This window comes from Mustela erminea, chromosome 18, assembly GCF_009829155.1.
Source record: "Mustela erminea isolate mMusErm1 chromosome 18, mMusErm1.Pri, whole genome shotgun sequence".
Lineage (NCBI taxonomy): Eukaryota > Metazoa > Chordata > Mammalia > Carnivora > Mustelidae > Mustela > Mustela erminea.
In genome coordinates, this window is record NC_045631.1 from 26165834 (window position 1) to 26188731 (window position 22898).

General features: G+C 38.1%; 1 protein-coding gene across 3 annotated transcripts in view; it reads right to left on the minus strand.

The window, feature by feature from the left end:
- The window catches only part of USP32 (ubiquitin specific peptidase 32), a 240214-nt gene that overhangs the window by 93898 nt on the left and 123418 nt on the right, over nt 1-22898 (minus strand). For all 3 annotated transcript variants that reach the window (XM_032322826.1, XM_032322827.1, XM_032322828.1), the window contains exons 3-5: nt 16781-16886; nt 13366-13484; nt 7876-8035 (exon numbers count right to left, since the gene is read on the minus strand). In XM_032322826.1, coding sequence (XP_032178717.1) covers nt 7876-8035; nt 13366-13484; nt 16781-16886 — 385 coding nt within the window. The remainder of the gene's footprint in view (nt 1-7875; nt 8036-13365; nt 13485-16780; nt 16887-22898) is intronic.

A 22898-nucleotide genomic window follows, 5' to 3' on the forward strand; every position in this document is an offset into this window, starting at 1 on the left:
AAATGAAATTTAGCAGTAATTGTGACTTTGTGATAATGACTTCACAGTAAGGGGTGCCTAGGTGGCTCAGTGGGTTAAAGCCTCTACCTTCGGCTCAGGTCACCATCCCAGAGTCCTGGGATAGAGCCTCACATCGGGCTCTCGGCTCCGTCGGGAGCCTGCTTCCCTCTCTCTCTCTCTGCCTGCCTCTCTGCCTACTTGTGATCTCTGTCTGTCAAAGAAATAAATAAATCTTTAAATTAAAAAAAAGAGAAAAAAGAAAAAAAAGACTTCATAGTAAACCGCATGAAGAAAGTAGCTATCTGGTGAAGCCCATACCCACTGAGTTGTCTGTTCCACTGGTTTATGCTGGTTCTTTGTTTCTATGAATTGTAAAATAAAAAAAAAAACTTAGAAGAAAAAGACTTTCTTCCCACAGATGTGGATGAGGTCATTTTAATACCAATCTACAACCCTCTATTGTAAAATTACTGGCTTCTAAAACAATTACTCCCTGGAGATAATGGGGTGAACCTCACTGACATTTGCAAGTGAAGTGTTCAGTGATATAAGAGGATGCATAGTCATCATAAAGCACCAATTCCAGAACAGGCACCGAGCTGAGTCCTTTAAAATAAGTATTATGTCATGTCCACCTAAAGGGTAGAACAATATGCCATCCCCAATATGTCACTTTGGCATAAGGATTCTATTGAGTTGAAGGTAACTGAGAAGAAACAGGTAAGAGAAAAGTTCTCTGCAAACTACCCCGCCCCCCATTTACTTAATTTGTAAAAGCGTCCTCCCTGCCCCTTTATCAGGAAGGACAGAAGTAATCACCAGAGACTAGTCTAGATCCTTACCAACATGGAGACTGCACTAGATAAGTGAATCTACATAACAGATCTTACTAAGCAGCCCTACCTACTATTCGTTTCTCCAAAAATTTGCCTTCCTATAATTTGCCACCTCTAGAAGCTCAAAGTCAAAGTCCTTTTCCCTTTGTCTTGTCCCTTCTTTACAAAATTACTCGTCTTTGCCAAGATGCAATATAAATTCAAATTCTAACCACCTGTTTCAGTTCTTCACAATGAATACTCCCATGCATAAGCTATGTTAATAAACTTATGTTTTTTGCTTATTACCCACCTTTTGTCAGTCTAATTTAAAGGGCCCCAGCCAATGAACCCAAGATGGGTAGAGGAAAGAAGTTTTCCTCCCCTACATGCCATGAACTGAACTGTACCATTTTCCCTGCTTTCCAGAGGAGGAAAAAGATGTTCAGGGAGATTAAATAAATTTCCCACACTTACATAAGTGATAGGGCCAGTGTCTGACTCAGAGTCTGAAGAACTCCTAAACATCCTATCAGTATTTCTCAAAATGTAGTTCATGGTCCACCTATGTCAGAATTACTTTAGATGTCTGTTCAAGTACATAGTCCTAAGGCCCACTGAATAACAATTATTACCACAGAACCAGGCACCTGCACTTTTAATACCTTCTCCAAATAATTCTAATGCTCAATAAAGACTGGTAACTACCAATATACCATAGTAGCTTTATATTTGATTAATTTATTTTTATGTATTCCTCTTATAAGACACAAGGATATGACAAAATTCAACTAAGATGCCAGCAATTTAAAATGTTATAAATAACTAAAAATTTAAAGCATACCATTTCTCCAGGCTTTTACCATACACTACTTATTTCTATGACCACCAGGGAAATCAATGGGCACACTACAGGGGCAGATAAAATAATTAGTTCAGATAATAATTCCCTCCTATTTATAGTAAGCTGATCCTCCATGTGCCTTAATGCTAATCAATTTTGTATTTCACATCATTTATCGAAGAGTTTTAGAAGGAAGATCTTAGAACCAACTTCGTACCCTTCAGCAGTTAATGATATTTATAAATATTGTAATTCATTTCCCCCCCCAAAATATGGCATGTCTTTATATGAATGTTCAAATACTATGAGACTTTTGAACCTTTTTAAAAAAAAAATCTGTTTATTTGAGAGAGAGCGAGAGAGCAAGAGAAAGAACACAGGTGCGGGGGGGGAGGGGCAGGGAAAAGCAGACTCCCTGTTGAACAGGGAGCCCTACATGGGGCTCCATCCCAGGACCCTAGGATCACCAGGACTCGGGATCATGATGTGAGCCACAAAGGCAGTCACTTAATCGACTGAGCCACCCAGGCGCCTGAAACTGCTGAACCTTATTCAAACATGATGCTGGCCTTTCTCCTTGGCATAGGTTTAGTGCTATAATCCTAAAATAGCATATACCCCCGCTCACTCCTGGGGAAATCAAACATTTAAATCACACTTAGAAAGGAGACTGTTAGTGACTGAAAATTTTTCAATACTGTCCAGTCCAATAACATGCATTTAGTCCATTGTACTACGAACTCAAAGATGAACTGGACAAGAACCTTGTCCTCCAAGGACTTGTAACTTCTGGGGGGGGGGGGGGATCAAAGCCATTTTCAAATGTCTCTAAGGTAAGGCAAAAAGCATCTTAATTGCTTTAATTGAATGTAAAATGTGCAAGAATGCAAATGGAAAGTAATTAATTCAAACTGAAGAAAATGGAGAAAGCATGACGAAAAAGAAAGCATACGAACTGGGCTTTGAGGACAAAGTATTTCAACTGTCAAGGGCTGAAAGATGAAATACAATCTTTTTTTTTTTTTTAAAGATTTTTTTATTTATTTGTCAGAGAGAGAGAGCGCGTGAACACAGGCAGACAGAATGGCAGGCAGAGGGAGAAGCAGACTCCCTGCCAAGCAAGGAGCCCGATGTGGGACTCGATCCCAAGACGCTGGGATCATGACCTGAGCCGAAGGCAGCTGCTTAACCAACTGAGCCACCCAGGCGTCCCGATGAAATACAATCTTAATTGAAGGAATATTAGGAGTAATGTATAGGGTAGCTGTAAAAGCTCATGGGGTATAGTTATGGAAGACTGAGCAGTGCTCTGGGGATGAAGCACAGAACATATGTAAGGAAAAATGAATACGGATAATTAAGAATAGGAAACTAAGAGACTTTAGAGCCACACTAAGAAGTCTACACTTTGTTCTACAGAACATTAAGACTCCTCAAAGATTCTGGAGCAGGGAGAGTTTATATTTTTTAATGTAAACTAAACAACAACAAACACAACAAATTTGTCCTTTATTCTTTCCTAGCATTAACATATAGTCAGATAAATAAGGACAAATATTGCAATGATGGCAACAGGAAAGAAAGATGTAAGAAATATGGCTAAGACTGATAGGATCTAATGTGAAGCCTGACAAGGAAAAGTCAAAATTAATCTCAAATTGGATGACTAGAATTACAAATACTATTAACCACGACAGAAGAGACAGGAGGAAGAACACACTGTATGCTTTCCAAACCTTTAGGTGGCTTGAAAGCAAGGAAACGTGAATCTGATTTTACATACGAGATTAAGATGTTAGAATATACGTAGTTTTAAAAAGGAACAACAGGGGCACCCGGTGGTTTAACTGGTTAAGTGTCTGTCTTGATCTGAGCTCTGGTAAGAGTAAGAGTAAGAAATGAAAAGAAAAAGAAAAAGAAAAAGAAAAAGAAAAAGAAAAGAAAAGAAAACAAAACAAAACAAAAAAACCAGTAGGCCCCAAATGGAGTCACCTGTGCTGAGCCTTGCGCAGCAAAGATTTAATAATAACTGTAGTTTCAACCTCTCCCAGAAATTTGACCTTTAACCAGTCAATCTGGAATTACCTGATCAGCACCAATAAAGTATTCTGCCTGACAGACCCCTGCCACTCCCCCAAAAGAAGATGACCTTGCCTGAAACAATCTAACAATCCACTCTGTTTTAGAAACTCCATCCTCATATCCCTACTCCCGCTTCCTTCTGCCTATAAAAGCCTTCCATTTTTTTACAATTCCTCAGAGCTCCTTTCTATTTGCTAGACGGGATACTGCTGAGCTCATCATTTGAATAAAGCCAATTTGATCTTCAAGTTTACTCAGCTGAATCTTGCTTTCCACTAATATTCAGGAGGCACTGATTAAAATGATATAGTTTGAGATAAGCAAGACCAGAAAACTTCATCAAAGTATCACCTGCAGGGGCACCTGAGTGGCTCACTGGGTTAAAGCCTCTGCCTTTGGCTCAGGTCATGATCCCAGGGCCCTGGAATCGAGCCCTGCATCAGGCTCTCTGCTCAGCGGGGAGCCTGCTCCCTCCTCTCTCTGCCTGCCTCTCTGCCTGCTTGTGATCTCTGTCTGTCAAATAAATAAAATCATAAAAAAAAAAAGTATCACCAACAGAGATATGATGGATAGGCAAAGCAATGGAAATGGCTGTAGTGAAACAAAAGTATGCACATCATCTAAGAAGAAAATAGGGCCAAAGGTGAACCCATGAGAAATAACTTACATTTAAAAGGTAGACAGAAAAAGGAGAGCAGTAAAGAAAACTCAAAAAAAAAAAAAAAACCAGAACCCAAACAATAACAAAAGCGAGGAAACTACAATGTTTCAAAAGCCAAAAAAGAGAATTTCATGAAAACTGAATGGTCAATAGTGCTAAAATGCTGCAGTGAGATATGAGTAGATACAATGACCCTAAGAAGAAACCACTCAGTTTAGAAATTAGAAGGCCATTATTACAGGTAAAACAATGCATCTACATTAATATTTGCTTTAAATAATTCAAGATAAATATTTTTAACAAGGCAAAGGAATTATAACTTTCAAACACTATTAAAAATTCAAGAAATCTTCCCAAATGATAAAAAGCTAAATAGAAAAGATCACTTTCAAATAAAAATGGAACCACATAATGGGATAACATTTTTAACATTTTGAAAATTATTCTGACTGAATTTAAGTAAATCTGTAATCCGTAATACTACAGTGCTTTCCAAAATAAGGAATAAGCAGCATTTGCATCTGCAAAGTCAGACCTAATTTAACCTCAAGAAACTGACAAATAGGGGGTGCCTGGGTGGCTCAGTGGGTTAAAGCCTCTGCCCTTGGCTCAGGTCATGATCCTGATCCCAGGGTCCTGGGATCGAGCCCCACATTGGGGAAATCTCTGCTCAGCGGGGAGCCTGCTTCGACCTTCCTCTCTCTCTGCCTTCCTCTCTGCCTTCTTATGATCTCTGTCTGTCAAATAAATAAATTTAAAAAAAAAAAAAGAAAGAAAGAAAGAAAAGAAACTGACAAAAAGACTTTCTCCTTGACCACACTTTAGTCCTGCTTCTTTGAGGCCTCCTTTCTACTAGGCCTCCAACTTGGCCCCCCCATCCAGTCTTTTCAGATCCAGTCTTAGCAAAGAATCCTGCCAAGTTGTCTGCCTACCCTTGATATCTGATCAAGTTCCTCAAACCCCACCTTTGATGTATAAGTTCTTGGCTTGCCTTTAGGAAGAATTCCCCTTACCCTTGACATCTCCTCTGACCACCACACCTCACTCCCTGGCTACAGCTCCTTATCTGTCCCTGTTTTGACCCATCTCTCTCTAGACTACTAGAGAGACTACAGACTACAGTAGAAGTCTTGGATTTAAGTCTTCCTTACTACTTTAACAAGTGTCAGAATAATTTTTTCTTTAACACAAGTCATTAAAGGGGAGTACTCACACTCTTAGCCAGTATTAACAGAAAAATAATTTACCATACAATCAAATATGAAACCAAAAGTTCAGCAAAATATACATAATACTAACAATTTAAATATTAACGTTAAGTTAGAGCTTACTGTGAGTGTAAAAAAAAAGTCCCTAATTTTTTATGCAAAACAATTTTTTTAAAGAGGCTTCCTATCAAAAATAAAGGGCACAGCAAAGTAGTAAAATCAAGTTCATTGCCTATTCATGCCAGAATCTGTTGGAACTTCTGGTAAGAATGGAATGAAAATAGGCAGAAAAGTAGCTGCTGTATAATTAATAACCAGTCCTAAGTTCCATAAAGCAACAGATAAAAACAGTACTTGACACCCAAGGTACTCTATTCAGTCAACAAATACTTATTTTTAAGGCTTGGCACAGAGGGAGAGAGAGGAAAGAATAACATAGATTCTATGATTTAAGAGAGATGACATGTACACAGGCTCCCCACTGGGCATGGAACCTGCTCAGTAGTCTCTCTCTCCTTCTCCCTCTGCCCCTTCCTCACCCCCACTCTCACTGTGTCTTTCTCTAAAAAAGAGAGATGACATGTTCACATAAATAGAATGCTATAAATAATTATAATAAAAGGTGGAAAGTGGTAAGCTCATCCAAGAAGTGTACAAAAAAGGTGTTATGATAGTTCAGAGGAATGACAGATGATTTCCCACAGGAGGGCAAGAAAAGGTTTCATGGAAACAAAGGGGCATGTGATTTAAGTCTTCAAAGATGACTAGGATTTATGGAGAGAAGGAAAGGAAAAAGGATTCCAGTATTAAGAAACAGCATTAGCAAAAGCCAATGCAGGTATTTTTCTGTACCTACAGGAAAGAACAGTAGAAATTAACACTAAGGCCTATATAGTAGTGGGTTCAATGATATCCCTCAAAAATCCATGACCACCTGGAATCTCAGAATATGACCTTATTTAGAAATAGGGTCTTTGTAGATGTAATGAATTCAGCACCCTGAATTTAGGCTGGGGCCTAAATCCAGTAACGAGTGTCCTTATAAGAAAAGGAGAGGACACAAAGAGATACAGAGAAGGCCACTGGAAGATGGGGGCAGAAAGTAAAGTTAAATGACCACAAGCAGAACCTGGGGTCGCCAGAAGCTGGAAGAGTCAAGGAAGGATTCTTCCCTGGGCCTTCAGAGGAACATGTTACCACCTTGATTTCAGTTTCCAGAACTGAGCTAATTTGTTAGAATAACTTTAGGAAACTAATACCACTTGGTTATGGACAATAAGTAGAGCGCTATTATGAAATAGTGTGAAATTGGTTTCTGCCCCCGGCTCCTGGCAATATTTGGTCTTTGACCAAACTCTTTTAACTTCCTGAGTGACAAGGTTGCTGACAAAGTCGTCCTAAATCCCTTGTAACTTCCTGGGTGATAGCAGTCTTTCATTATAATGCTTGTGGTGACTCTTGGTGGGCTTCTGGGACGGGGCTGGTGACCAGAAAGGCCAAGCCATAATTAGAAACTTGGAACTTTCAGACCTACTAGAGACTGGAAATAGAGTTAATTAATAACCGATTATACCTATACGTGATAAGGCCTCCATAAAAATTCCAAAAGTATGGGTTTTGGAGAGCTTCTGGATTGATGAACATCAACATCCATGCCAGAAGGACTGACGCATCCCAGCTCCGGTGCCTGGGACCCTTCCAAACTTGCCCTATGTATCTCTTCATCTGGCTGTTCATCTGTATTGTTTTAACACAATCCTTCTTATATATATTAAGTCAGTAAACATAAACTGTTTCCCTGAGTTTTATGAGCTCTTCTACCAAATTATCCAACCCAAGGAGGGAGATCATCTCATTTAGAGCTGGTTGATCAGAAGCACTGGCAACAACCGGGATTTGTGATTGGCCTCTGATGTGGGCAGCAGATAGACTGAGCCCTAAATCTGTGTGGTCTGTGCTCACTCCCAGGTAGACAGTATGTAAGAACTGAACTGAACTGTAGAACATCCACTGGTATCTACAGAGCATTGGTGAATTGCTTTGTGTGGGGGAAACTCCCACACATATGAAGCACAAAAGTATTTGGTGAGTAGAGAAAAAGAGTTTTCCTTTTCAGCTATGTACCAAGCGTTCCAGTACTTTATTTTTTACACTTTGGAAGAAAAAAAACACTGACAATAAATTTCTCCTTACTAGGCATACTGTCATATAACCAGGCAACTGTATTAAAAAGTGAATAGAAAACAACAAAATGCCATTACTTACAATGTGTGACTCCAGCTAGAGTTTGGTAGAAAGTGGGAGTATCACTATCATCAGTGAGGGTCACATAAACACCTCCAGATAGTAGCCAACGAGAGAAGGTAAAAGCATCTTTGTTTAGAAGAAGCCAATTTCTAAACTTTTCATAGTTTACCTTTTCACCCTAAAAGGAAAAAAAAAACAAACCCATAGATTTAGTCAAATTTTATCGTATCTTGCTTAGAACTTGCACAACCTGAAATTTGCAATTCATTGACATTTACCTTTCTACTATCTACAAAGGAATGATTAATCTAAATAACACTACAGATTGTATACCTGGAAATCAAAGTGCTTTCAAAAATACCTGTACTTAAGAACTTCTATTTCCATAGAATCTATTTGCTAATTGTAAATTATTTTATCAATTCATTAAAGCAGTGCATTGTTACTAATAAGCCATATTTTATTTACTAAGGTATATCCTGAAATCCATAAACTGCATTTTTTCCTATATTTAAGAAGGCCAATTTTTTACTTGCCTTATCCCTCTTCTTCAGCACCTGAATCTGTCATAAGTAGCATTTTTAATTAAGTATGTGTGGTATTCAAATGCTCTTTTAAATTTCCAGGGCAAATTAAAAACAACTGTCCTGGGGCCCTCTTCCAGAAGGCATCACTGAAAACATGTATTCATAAGTCAACTAGAATACAAAAAGAAACAAGTAGATTTCTATTTCTTTGCTTTCTTGTCAAATATTTTGCTTTCTAAATTCTGGATAAAAAAAAGTATCTGGGCTGAGAAAGAACATCATATAGCTATGTAAATCAATTTCTTTGCCTGGGAGACAAGAGGACTTAGGGTGAATGAGGGCCAGATGTTTCTATGGAAAAAAGAGAGAAGCAACCCACATGGAAATACAATGAAAACTGACATTCAGGAGCCTATCGGGTCTAATCCTGATAGGAATATTAAGGGATACAAATAACTCATAACCTAAAAGTGATATATGGTAGAAATAATTTCTACATTATTTGGAAGCATCCTATTAAGTACAGTAATATACTTCACGTAGTAGTTTCAGAAGATTTAACAGTATAACCCAAATCAAAACAACACTGAAAGTCTTGTTTTTCTGAATGGAAGAAGGTGGCATTCAGAGCTGCTGCAGGGACATGAGAGGACATTGCCAGCATGTGCAGAGATCAGGGATCATACCCAAATTCTTTCTCTGTTTCCCACATTTAGTCTAGAAAGAGGATTAGCAGTATATATCCAGAAGCTTGCACATATTTTTATACATGTTAATGTGTAAATTGGGATGAGTTTTAAAATCAATAGTGTCCTTCAGTTATAACTAGCAGGTTTTTTTTCTTTCTAATACATGCAGGTACATCTTCTAATCAATGGGATCTTAGATACAATGAAACAAGTAGCATCAATGGTTTCGGTGAAGCTAAGATGTTATTGTTATAAAATGCACCCTTACATACTAAGAAAGAAAGAAGTTGGCAATTAAAATAGGCACTTCTACCACCTTCCCATATAGTCAATACTGTTTTCAATTCCCTAGGCACTGTTCTAAAATTTTAAATAATATTTTATTTTTAAGTAATGTCTATATACCCAACATGGGATTCAAACTCACAATCCTGAGATCAAGAATCACACCCCCCCCAAATGAACCAGCCAGGCAGCCCTAAACATGTTTATATTAATTTAATCTTCAAAGTAACCCTCTATAGGAGATACTACTATCATCCCTATTTCACACAAGAGAAAACTGAGGCATTAAAAAGTGAAATATTTAAGTTATACAGTGACAGGGATATGACTAAACCCAGGCAGTAAAAAGTTTCTAAGCCTAAGTTATACACCACACTTGGTGGCTGACTTAGTAAAATATAAAGTAATCTCAGAACTCCATCTATCCATTCAGATCACTGCAATCCTGGTAACACCCAAATTCCATCTGTTAAACCCAACTTTTTATGTTTTTGAGTCATGGATGTCTTCTAAAAAAAGGCAGCAAACACGAAGTTTCCTTTTATAAATTGTCACAATAGTTTAGGGAAAAAAAATTCCAATTTAAGATAGGGCAATTAAAAATAACAGGCTCCTAAAACTGATACATCTTTAAAGAACAATATAAAATATGAATTTCCACCTTAAAAACTGACAACCTAAGAAAATATTCAGTAAGAAAAGAATACAACAACTCCTACATGGATTCCTTTATAACTTCATCAAGGCTAATAAAAGCACAAGACAGAAAAAGCTGAAACCCATTCCATGTCACTTAAATCTAGGTACTAGGTCCACAGTGCTCTCTTTATAGTTTTGGGGGTTTTTTGTTGTTGTGTTATGGGAGGTGTTGTGTTATGGGAGGTCCAAATATATCTATTCTAATATGAGTATTGTATCATATATACTTATATACATATATACTTATACTGAAACATGGTTAACTTGAAAATCAAGGGTTTGGACATGATAATCAGTCAGATTACTCAGAAATTACATCAGGTTAATAGACCAAATAGTTGAATCAGATAAAAAATTAGCACATTTACCTTGCTGTTTTGGTTTTTTTTGTGCTAGGGTTTGGACATGATAATCAGTCAGATTACTCAGAAATTACATCAGGTTAATAGACCAAATAGTTGAATCAGATAAAAAATTAGCACATTTACCTTGCTGTTTTGGTTTTTTTTTTTTTTTTAAACCAATCACAAGCATCTAGTGATTTAAATAGCCTCTTCATGAGTATTCCAAAACTGGGGACTCTCATTTCTTTGATCTTTCCTCTTCCAAAGATCTTGTCCTTCTTACAACACTTAACCGCAGCCTTAATAACAGTCTTATGATCTTTTTATTATAGTAACTGTTCCCTTTCCATTAAATGCAATTTTAAACATTCCACTTCCCCCCTTACAATATCCTCTTATGAGCCACCTTCTTTTAGTATCCTAACTCCAGTGATTTTTTTAACTCCACAGGACCTACACCAGTGACCTTCCTCTACACTGCCAAATCTAATAATCACTTCTCAATGATCAAAGGTCAACTCACTTGACCTTTCAGTTTATTTGGTGTAAGTACTCCTTTCTTTTAAAACACTTTCATCACTTGGCTTCCAGAGCACTATTCTCTTGGTTCTCCTCACAGGTTATTCCTCAGGCTCCTGTTTTGATTCTTCTTCAACTCATTAATCTCTGAACATTGGAGTACAGGACTCAGTCTTCCAATCTGTTTTCTATCTAAATTCACTCCAAGATGATCTCATCCTCAACTGTAAGCCAACAAATCCTATCTCATGAACGCTAAATTATATATCAAAAAGCACAACTGACATCTCCACTTTAATGTCTAAAGTGATTTTCAAATTTAATTATGTTCTAAATCTCCCTTGATATCAAACCCCAAACTTTTACCTCTAATTATATAAGCCATAGTAATTAAAGGAAGTTCCATTCACTTCATAAATCAAGCCAAACACCTTAGTCATCTCCTCTTCTCTCTCTACCACAGCCCATAATCAATACAAGAAAAATTCCTGTCAACCCTCTCTCTAAAATAAATGCAGAATCTGAAACCTCATCACCTCACAACTATACCATGATCTACATGACTACCACCTCTTACCTGGATTATTCAGATACCTCAGGTGGTCTCTGTTTAGCCTACCCTCTACAGAAGAGCCAAACTGATCATGTTTTTAAAAACCTTACATTGGGGGGAACCTGGGTAGCTCAGTGGGTTGGGGCCTCTGCCTTCAGCTCAGGTCATGATCCCAGGGTCCTGGGATCGAGCCCCGCATCGGGCTCTCTGCTCCACAGGGAGCCTGCTTCCTCCTGCCTCTCTGCCTAGTTGTGATTTCTCTCTGTCAAATAAATAAAATATTTTTTTAAAAAACCAAAAAACCAAAACAAAACCTTATGTTGGGGCTCTTTGGCTCAGTTAGTTAGGTGTCCGACTCTTGGTTTTGGCTCAGGTCATGATCTTGGGGTCATCAGATTGAGGCGGGTGGGCTCTGCACTCAGTGGAGCTTGAGATTCTCTTTCTCCCTCTCCCACTGCCCCTCCCCTCCCCTTCACACTCTCTCTCAAATAAATAATCTTAAAAACAAACAAAACAAAACAACCCTCATGTATTCATTCCTCTGCCCAAAACCCTCCAGTGTTTTATCTCACTCAGGGTAAAAGTCAAAGAACTCACACTGTCCTACAGAGCCACATATAATCTCCCCACCTCATCCCAGCCCCTCCTTCCCCAACCTCTGTAACTTCATTTCCTACTATTCTCTTACTCTACGGCAGGTTACTTGTTGCTTGGACATGTCAAGCACGCTCCCCACTCAGGGCCTTTGCTGTATTCTCTTCTTGAAAAATGCTTTCCCAGATATCTGCAGGTTGTATCTCTCATCCTTTAAATTCTTGGTTCAAATGTCACTTTATCTGACAAGCCTTTCCCAACTACCCTAAACAAAATAACTCCACTCAGCCACCTCCTGCCTATCTCCACCTATCCCCCTTATAAAATGCAGGAAACCAAACCTTTTGTAACAAACACACAGAAATGCTGAGTAAAATCTAACACCATAAAAGTGACCAAAAACCATACCAGCGAGCTCAAAGCAAGAAAGGGAAATCTCCAGGTGCTATCAACACAGAAGAAACTCAAAGACAGAATAGTGAAAAGCTAAAGCTAGAGGGTCCAAAGAGACGTTAGAACCACATATATGCATATGGCTGGAGTACTGACAATCAGTGCCTACACAGTTAGGAAGGTGACTAAATTAAGCTGAATAAAACTATGAGCAGCAAGGGGCTGTCCTATCTGTGAAATGCAAATGAGTCAAACAGCCAGCCATAAGAAATATGCAGCACTGAGTGTGCTGCAGGAAAGGATCAGAAAATTCTAAAAGGGTTTTTACTCTACCATCTCTAGGGACTTTTCCCATATTAGCAGACCGATGAAAAGGGTAGGGGAGGTGGGGTGGAGAATATGCTCTGTTAAAGATATGCTTTTTTTTTTAATTGTTTAGGTTTTCTACAATAAAAATATATTTATGAAAACAGAAAAAAAAATAACAGGTTTTTCAGACCCAAATATTTCACTATGCAAATCAGTTAAGTCAAATGAATGACAAAATAAGCCTTGACAGGTCCCAGTGTCACAGATGGCTCAAGGCCATTTGTACAATGAAAAGCAATGACACTACAATGTGAGCAATGCTCAGCTTCCTGCAGATCACCAGTTGTGTTGGTGTCAGAATATAAGAGTGTGTTTCATTATACCGTAAGTACAGACACTTCTTTAAAGCAGAATTGGGAATTTTCAGATTCACAAATAACAGCAGTAGTTAAGTGTCATGGACCTCTGAGCACAGCACATAAACCGTTGAAACATCAACCATTAAAAACAAAAATGTCAATAATATGTTGCACATAAACATCTAAGAATTAATACTTTGTAATAAGCAGAGATGAAATGTAAATCTTTAAATATACCTCTGAGAAACACTTCCTGAGTGTATCTGGGACTTTACCATCCACCACATGGAGCATTCTTTCCATTTCTTCCCGTATAACATAGCTCCCAGATTCACTTGCAAAAAGACTAAAAATGTCTAGGGAAAAAAAAAGAATAAATTAAACTTACCATGGATTAAATATACCTTGGTATAAGTAGGAAAGGAAGAGAGAGGTAAATATTACTGAGTGATTACCAGTGCCAAACACTTTATAAATATATAATTTAATTTATTCCTAAAAAAAAGAAAAAGAAAAAGAAAGAAAATGAAAACCAGCAATACAAATTAAAACAGCAATGTGGTATCTTTTCAAACACAGCACATTTGCAAAAACGTTTAGGTGTGACAATACTAAGTGTTAGCAATAAACTGGGAGAAACAGGAACTATTATACACTGTTACTAAGAATATGAATTACTGCAACCACTTTGGAGATTCACTTGGCCAAGTCTAGCAAAGGGAATATATGCTAGAAATTCAGATTCTAAGCAACTCAACTTCCACCCTTGAGAAACTTTCACACATGTGCATGAGATACAACAATGTTCACTGGAGTATTATCAGTAATAGCAAAACTCAGAGGGAAAAAAGATAAATGTCTATCAATAAGAAAATAGGTAAACTGAGATATACACACACTATGACATATTATATAGCAGTTAGAATAAAGGAAGTAAGTATTTCAAGATGGATAAATATAAAAAATATTCAGGGAAAAAGCAAACTGCAAAATAATCTGTATCATATACCATTTACTTAAAAAAGTTTAAAATCTGAAAAACAGGTGAAGATATGTTTAAGGGTTTCTACAACATCATAACTATATAAAGACCTACATGAGGAACGAAAGAGCACTGTATTCATCAGAGTGGTTACCTCTGTGAAGGGAAGAATGGGGATAGAACCACGGAGAGATACAGAGAGATAGCACCATGCTTTGGCTGTAATATTTTATTTCCTAAAAAATAAGACCTGGAACAAATATGATATAATATTAAGAATAAAGCTTGGTGGATGTACATATTATATGTATGTTTGAAGTATTGCTGTTACGGACTGAACTGCATCTCCCAGAAAGATATGTTGAAACCCAACCTGCAGGTATTTGTGAATGGGAACTTATTTGGAAAGGTAGAAGATATAAAGAGAGAAGAGACATTCCATTCCTCTGAAGGCGTGGTGGGTTTCGCTGCCTGCCTTCCTGCATCCCATTGCAAATTTCCTCAGATGGATTATTTGCTCGAGTGCTTTGACCACCTGTTATGGGTTGAACTGTGTTCTCCACTAAAGATGGTAAAGCCCAGTACCCATAAATGTCACCTTATTTGGGAGAGGGTCTTTGCAGATGTAATCGAGTTAATATGAGGTCATCACGGTGGGCTCTAATCCAACATGACTGATTGTAAGAGGAGAAAACAAAACACAGTCAGAAGGAAACCATGTGAAAAGACAGGCAGAAATTGGGAGTGATGCAGCTACAAGCCAAGGAACATCCAACATGACACCATGAAAAGTCAGGAAGGAAGCATTCTTCTTTATAGGTTTCAGAGGGAGCAGGGCCCTGCCAGTATCTTCAATTTGGACTTCCAGTTTCCAGAACTGTAAGATAGTAAGTTTCTGCTGTTTTAAGCCACTTATGAAAGTCTGCAGTACTTTGTTAGGACATCCCTATAAAACTAATACAACAGTATAATAAAAATAAAGAGGGGCGCCTGGGTGGGTGGCTCAGTCAGGTAAGCATCTGCCTTCAGTTCACGACATGATTCTGGGGTCCTGGGATCAAGCTCTGCATTGGACTCCCTGCTCAAAGAGGAGTCTGCTTCCCCTCCTCCCTCTCCCCTCTGCTTCTACGCTCACTCTCTCTCTCTCAAATAAATAAATAAAATCTTTTTTTAAAAAATGAAAAAATGTTAATATATGCTTATGTCTGTGACCCTCTAAAAATGTTATTTTTAATTACTGGCTGCCTGGAGCCTCTAGTATTTGTTTGTTGGTAGAGGGATGCTAATTTGAAAAACCAGGATCACAGTTAAATTCTAATTGGGTTTTAAGGATACGATCAGTATCTTAACTGTGATGATGTGGGTATATACGTGTCTAAACATATAAAAATCTACACTTTATATATTTTGCATTTTATTTTAAGTCAATTACACCTCAATAAAACTGTAAAAAAGCAAAATTATTAAAAAAAAAGTCTAAATTCAGGGATTTAGAGATTTAGGGGAAACAGTCAGAAGGCAGGTTAGAAAAGGAAGATGGAAGAGAGAAAGACCCAACATCCAGTGGCCAAGGATAAAAACCTGGGAATTCTTAGAGCAAAATGTTATATGTATATCCTATGAAACAGAAACACTTGCCTTTACTTCCACTGGGAAACTTATTTTTCTTTTTTTTAAGATTTTACTTATTTATTTGAGAGAGAGAGGGTGAGTGAGAGAGAAGAGAGCACAAGCCTAGGAAACAGAGGGAGAAACACGCTCCCTGCTGAGCAGGGAGCCCAATTTGGGACTCACTCCCAGGACCCCGGGATCATGACCTGAGCTGAAGGCAGAAGGTTAACCCACTGAGCCACCCAGGTGCCCCTTCCCAGGGAAATTTCCAATAAAAACTTTCAACCTGAAAAGAAACCCACCTTCATTAGCAGTTGTTTTCCATTTTTCCTGTCGTCCACCAGCCCTTGGAAATCACTAATCAACTGTGTCTACGGATTTGCTTAATCCAGACATTTCATATACATGTAAAATTACACACTATGTGGCCTACTGTGACTGGCATTTGTAACTTTAACATCGTATTTTAAAGGTTAATCCATGTTGCAGCATTTATTTGTACTTTATTCCTTCTTATTGTCAAGTAGTGTATTATCGTATAGACATATACATTTTGTTTATGGTGAATGCATCAGTTGATGGCCACTAGGGTTGTTTCCATCTTGTGACTATTATGCACAGTGCTTCTGTGAATACTCAGGTGTATTTTTTTAATGAAAACATTTTTTCAATTTTCTTGGATATATACACAGGAGTGGAATTACCAGGTCATATGATAACTCAATGTGTAACAGTCTGAAGTACTATCTAACAGTTTTCTGAAAGTGACAGTGCTATTTTACACACCCAGCAACAACGTATGAGCGTTGCAACTTTTCCATCCTCACCAATCCTAATCTTTTTTGTTTCAGCCATTCCGGTAGATATGCACTCTAATTTTAATGTATCTTTCCCTAATACCTGATTATGTTGAGCATTTTTTCAAGCGCCTATTGGTCACTTTTATATTTCCTTTGGAGAAATATCAACTCAAATGCTTTGACTGTCATCAGAATTTTCAGGTAAATTATTCTACACACCAATGTAGTATTATCACTCTGAGATAATAAAAGTGCTTACATTTTGCTTTCTCTTCATCTCTGCCTCTTGTAAGAAGGACAAGTCCAACTATTAAGTTATTGAAGTGCAGTCCTTTGGATGTTCCACCAAAAGAACAGTAGATCACCTGGGGAAAAAAATGATAAAGCCAACATCAGATGTTTCAGTTGCTGAGGAATTTGAAGCTGATATCACTTTAACAAATCTTGTCTCCATCTCCAAGTAAGGCTTTGGTAAACTTCAGTGCAATGATGTTGTTTCTTTCTCTTCTTCCTCTCATACATCTTGTTACTGCACTAGCTAAAAATACACTGTATCTATTCTAAGGTACATATATCACTGGCTCACACACTGAATATTCTTTCTCTTTGGAGTCCTTATGAAGGCTAAAGAAGATAAAGCTCCTCCCCCCATCTTCAAAAGTCCCAATGATGTGATAAGAACTTTGTATAATTATAGAATTTCCTTCAATCTCTGTAAAACTTAAACACGTTTTTATTCAAAAGATGGACATTCTCTAAGTGAAAGTTCAGAAATGAAATGGCAATCATATTACAATATATATATTTTTTAATTTGACAGACAGAGATCACAAGTAGGCAGAGAGGCAGGCAGAGAGAGAGGGGGAGGCAGGCTCCCTGCTGAGCAGAGAGCCGATAGCGGGGCTCCATCCCAGGACCCTGAGATCATGACCTGAGCTGAAGGTAGAGCTTTAGCCCACTGAGCCACCCAGGGGCCCCTTTATTACAATATATAAATGTATCAAATTAACAAGTTGTATACCTCCGATTTACACAATGTTACATGTCAAATATATTCAATTTCTTAAAAGTAAAATATAAAGACTTCTATTTATTTATTTGAGAGACAGAGCACAGAGGGAGGGAGAGGGAGAATCAGATTCCCCAGTGAGCAGAGAGCCAGATGCAGGGCTTGATCGGAGGACCCTGAAATTACAACCCAAGCCAAAGGTTGACTGAGCCACTCAGGTGGCCTAAAAAGTAAAATATAGAGAGACCACAAAAGACATTTTTTATACTCTTAGAAATGAGTATTATGGTAATTAAAAATAAAAAGAGCTATGCATAAAAAAGGGACAGCAACAACAATTACAAAAATTCATTCATTCGACAATTCTTTATTGAGTCCATAGGGTGATATTGTGATATAATAAGAAATATGTATTTGGTGTTATCCCAGGTTCCTGACATAAGAGCTTCTAAAAATCCTTCCTGAGTGATGTAGGTGAAAGGAGCATCTTTTCTTATTCATCCAATAAGCCCTGTTCATTCACATGCTAATGAAGTGACTCCAGGTGGGCCTAATTTACACAGCCTCAAAATGTCAGTTTACCAGTCAAAGGAAAAGATGTGATTAGAGGGCTGAAATATTCAGCTTCACTCCCAAAGGTCCGGAAACAGAGTTAATCACCAATAACCAATCAACAGCCAATTATTTAATCAACCATGCCTACATAAGTGAACTTACAATAAAAATCCCTAAACTGGGGCACCTAGGTGGCTCAGTCAGTTAAGCATCTGCCTTCAGCCCCGGTGGACTCCATTCTCAGCGGGGAGCCTGCTTCTCCCACTCTCTGCCATTCCCCCTGCTTGTGCTCTCTGACTCTCTCTGTCAAGTAAATAAATAAAATTTTAAAAAACAAAACCCCCAAAAAACCCTACACCACAAGGCCTGGAGAGCTTCCCAGTTGGTGAGCACTCACGGTACTGGAAGGGTGGACCCAGAGACGGCATGGAAGTTCTGCATCTTGTCTTCCTCCCTGCCCATCCACATCCCTCATCTCCATGAGCAAAGCTTTCCATTTGGCTGTTACTGAGCTGTCGTCTTTAAAATAAACTGGTAACAGTAAAGTGTCTTCCTGAGTTCTGTGAGCCATTTCTAACAAATTACCGAACCCATAGAGGGGGTCAGAGGAATCTTAGATTTACAGCCAACTGGTGAGAAGTAACAAAGGTCCAGGACCTGTGACTGGCATCTTAAGTAGGGGGCAGATCAAACCTGTGAGGTCAGCACTAATTCCAGGTACTCAGTATCAGAACTGAACTGAATTGTAGAACATCTAATTGGTGTCCAGAGAGTTGAAAAACTGACTGATAACAGGGAAAAAACCCCACAGTTTTGGTGTCAGAAGTGCCATATCGTTTAAAACAACCAAACTGACCTAGTACTTGCCATGCAGAATTTTTGTCAGTAAAATGCATGATTAGAGAGTAGTTCAAACCCGAAGGAATCTATAGATTCAATGGAATCCTTATTAAAATACCAACATCATCTTTCATAGACCAACAACAAACAATATTAAAATTTGTATGTAACCACAAAAGACCCCCAACCTACCTCCCAATATTCAAAGCAACCTTGAGAAAGAACAACAAAGCCAGGACTCTCAGGTTTCAAGATATATTACAAAGTTAAAGTAATCAAAGCAAAACAGTATTGGCATAAAAAAAATATAAAGATCAATGGAACAGAATAAACAGCCCAGAAATAAACACATACTTAAATGATCAATTAATGCATGACAAAAAAGGAAAGACTGTACAATGAAAATATGACAGTCTCTTCAATAAATGGTGCTGGGAACACTGAACAGGTCTGGGAAACTAAACCACCTTCTTACACAAAACACAAAAATAAAATAAAAATGGGGCGCCTTGGTAGCTCAGTGGGTTAAAGCCTCTGCCTTCAGCTCAGGTCATGATTCCCGGGTCCTGGGATAGAGTCCTGGGATAGAGTCCTGCATCAGGCTCTCTGCTCAGCAGGGAGCCTGCTTCCTCCTCTCTCTCTCTCTCTCTGCTTGCTCTCTGCCTACCTGTGATCTCTGTCTGTCAAGTAAATTTAAATAAATAAATAAATAAATAAATAAATAAAACAAAACAAAATAAAATAAAAATGGACTGAAGATTTGTATGTGAAACATGAAACCATAAAACTCCTAAAAGAAAATATAGGTAGTAATTTCTTTTGACATCAGATGTTGTAACATTTTTTCAAGATATGTTTCTTTTTTTTTTTTTAAAGATTTTATTTATTTATTTGACAGACAGAGATCACAAGTAGGCAGAGAGGCAGGCAGAGAGAGAGAGAGGGAAGCAGGCTTCCTGCGGAGCAGAGAGCCCGATGCGGGGCTCGATCCCAGGACCCTGAGATCATGACCCGAGCCGAAGGCAGCAGCCCAAACCACTGAGCCACCCAGGTGCCCCAAGATATGTTTCTTTAAGCAAGGGAAACAAAAGCAAAAATGAAACTATTAATATAAATATTAATAATATATTTATAAAATATAAATAATATGAAACAAAAATAAAAATCTTTTGCATAGAGATGGAAACCATCAACAAAATGAAAAGGGAATCTACTGAATGTGAAAAAATATTTGAAAAATAATGTATCTCTTAAGGGGTTAATACCCAAACTATATAAATAACTTTTATACAACTCAATACAAAAAAAAAAAAAAAAACCCCAAATAATAGAATTAAAAAATGGACATGGGGCACCTGAGTGGCTCAGTCAGTTAAGCACCCGATTCTTGTCAGTGTTGTGAACTCAAGCCCCACAGGTTGGGCTCCACAATGGGCATGGAGTACTTAAGAAAAAAAAAAGGGCAGAGGATCTGAATAGACATTTTTTCCAAAACAGACATACAGACAGCCAAAAGACACATGAAAAGATGCTCAAGATCACTAATCATCAGGGAAGTGCAAAACAAAACCACAAAGGTATCACTTTACACCTGCCAGAATGGCTAGAATAGAAAATACAAGAAATAACAAGTGTTGGTGAGGACTGGAGAAACAGGGAGCCCTTGCACACTGTTGGTGAAATTATAAATTGTGCAGCCCCTGTAGAAAAGGGTATGGAGGCTCCTCAAAATATCAAAAACAGAAATACCATATGATCCAATAATTCCATTACTGGCTATTTACTCAAAGAAAATGACAACACTAATTTGAAAATATATATCCACCCCTATGCTTATTGCAGCATTATTTTTATGTAACCCAGGTGTCCACTGATAGATGAATGGATAAGGAAGATGTTGTATGTGGACACACACACACACACACACACAAATATTACTCAGCCACACAAAATGGATGAAATCTTGACATTTGTGACAACACGGATGGAGCTGGAAAGTATTATGGTAAGTGAGATGATTTCATTTATATGTGTAACCTAAAAAACGAAACAAATGAATAAAACCAAAAGCAGAAACAGACCCACAGATACAGAAAACAAACTGAAGGCTGCCAGAGGGGCAGTGGGGGGAGGATACACAAAATGGGTGAAGGGGAGTGGGAGATATAGGCTTCCAGTTATAGAATGAACAACTCATAGGGATAAAAGGGGCAACATAAGGGATACAATCAATAGTACTGTAACAGTATTGTACAGTGACTGATGGTAGCTACACTTGTGAGCACAGCATGATGTATAGAGAAGTTAAATCACTATGCTGTACACCTGAAACTAATTATTTTTTAAAGATTTTATTTTTATTTATTTGACAAGAAGACAGAGAGCCCAAGCAGGGGGAGGGGCAGAAGGAGAGAGGGAGAAGCAGACTCCCTGCCCATCAAGGAGCCCCATGCAGGACGCGATCCCAGGACCCCAAGATCATGACCTGAGTAGAAAGCAGTTGCTTAACCAACTGACGCCACCCAGGCACCCCCACCTGAAACTAATTAAACGTGATGTATCAACTATACTTCAATAAAAAAAGAATAAAAGAAATAAAACTTATAGAGTCAATATGAAAAGTGAAAATATATTATTTATTAAATGGTATTTACAAGTATTATTTAGTAACATTCTTGATGCCAAAAACTCTCCATCTCTGGTGCCACTGACAGAAAAGTCTAGGAAAATGCCTAGGGAGATGGCTTCAGATCAGAATACAAAATACATTTATAAAATCTTAACAGATATACTCTATGGAATAACTAGTTTTAGTTGGACTCTGCATAAACTGAAGGAAGCTAACAGAAAACACCCTCTATCCCTGAGGCAGGAATAGAAAACATCAGAGACCTAGACCTGTAGAGATTCCCTACCCCTGGGAGAGAGGTGGAACCACTGAGAAAGTCTCTGAGAATATACTGTCTGCCTAAAACTGAAACAGATAAATGGAAAACAGACTGTCTCCCACTCTAGCACCCTCACCCACCCACCCCCATTGTGTTAGCAAACATTGACAATAAATAGTATCAGTGTACTCCTGGGAAGGGAATATTAGGGACAGAGACCCTCTCTGAGGCACTGTAACAACTAAGAAAGTAAGATCCAAAGTTGAAGGTAGAGCAGACATTAGAAAAATCCTCTGGTGGAGAACCTGGGAGGCTCAGTTAAGCATCTGACTCTTGATTTCACCTCTGGTCATGATCTTAGGGTGCTGGGATCCAGCCTTGGGTCCGGCTCAACTCTCAGCAGGGAGTCTGCTTGAGATTCTCTCTCTCCTTCTACTCCTGCATAGTCTCTCTCAAATAAATAAATAAATCTTGAAGAAAAGGAATGGAAAAGGAAAAAGAAAAGGAAAGTAAAGAAAAGAAAAATCCTCTGGCAAATGAGATTTTACCCTAAAAAAGGTAACTCTAGACTAGAATTTGAAACCTAACAGGCACTGTGGGTGTCCAGCAATACAAAATGTAGCTCAATGAGACTGACTCAACTGCCCATGCTAAAGACATAGCCAGGCATAAATATTACTGCCCTCAGTCTCTACTGTCCAGTATAAAACACTCATCTTTCAACCAAATTATAAGTTCTACAAGAAAGGAAAGGAAAAAACCACCCTGACAAAGGAGAATCAGGGGAACACAGAGTTCAATAAACCTTTGGAATGGCTCAAAAGTAAACTCAAGAGAATCAAGCAAGAGACTGTCCAAAATGAAACAGAGGGGGAAATATGTGAGGGCAGAAAGAAAAAAAACAAAAAACAAAAAACAAAATCCAAGAGCTGTGGGACAATCAAGTGATTTAACACACATGCAGCTGAAATCCTAGAAGTGAAAGAGAATGGAGCAAATGTATCTGAAGAGATAATAAATGCTCAGAATTTTCCAAAACTAATAAAGACACAAAAACCACTGCCAGAAGCTGTTCTGAGAACAGG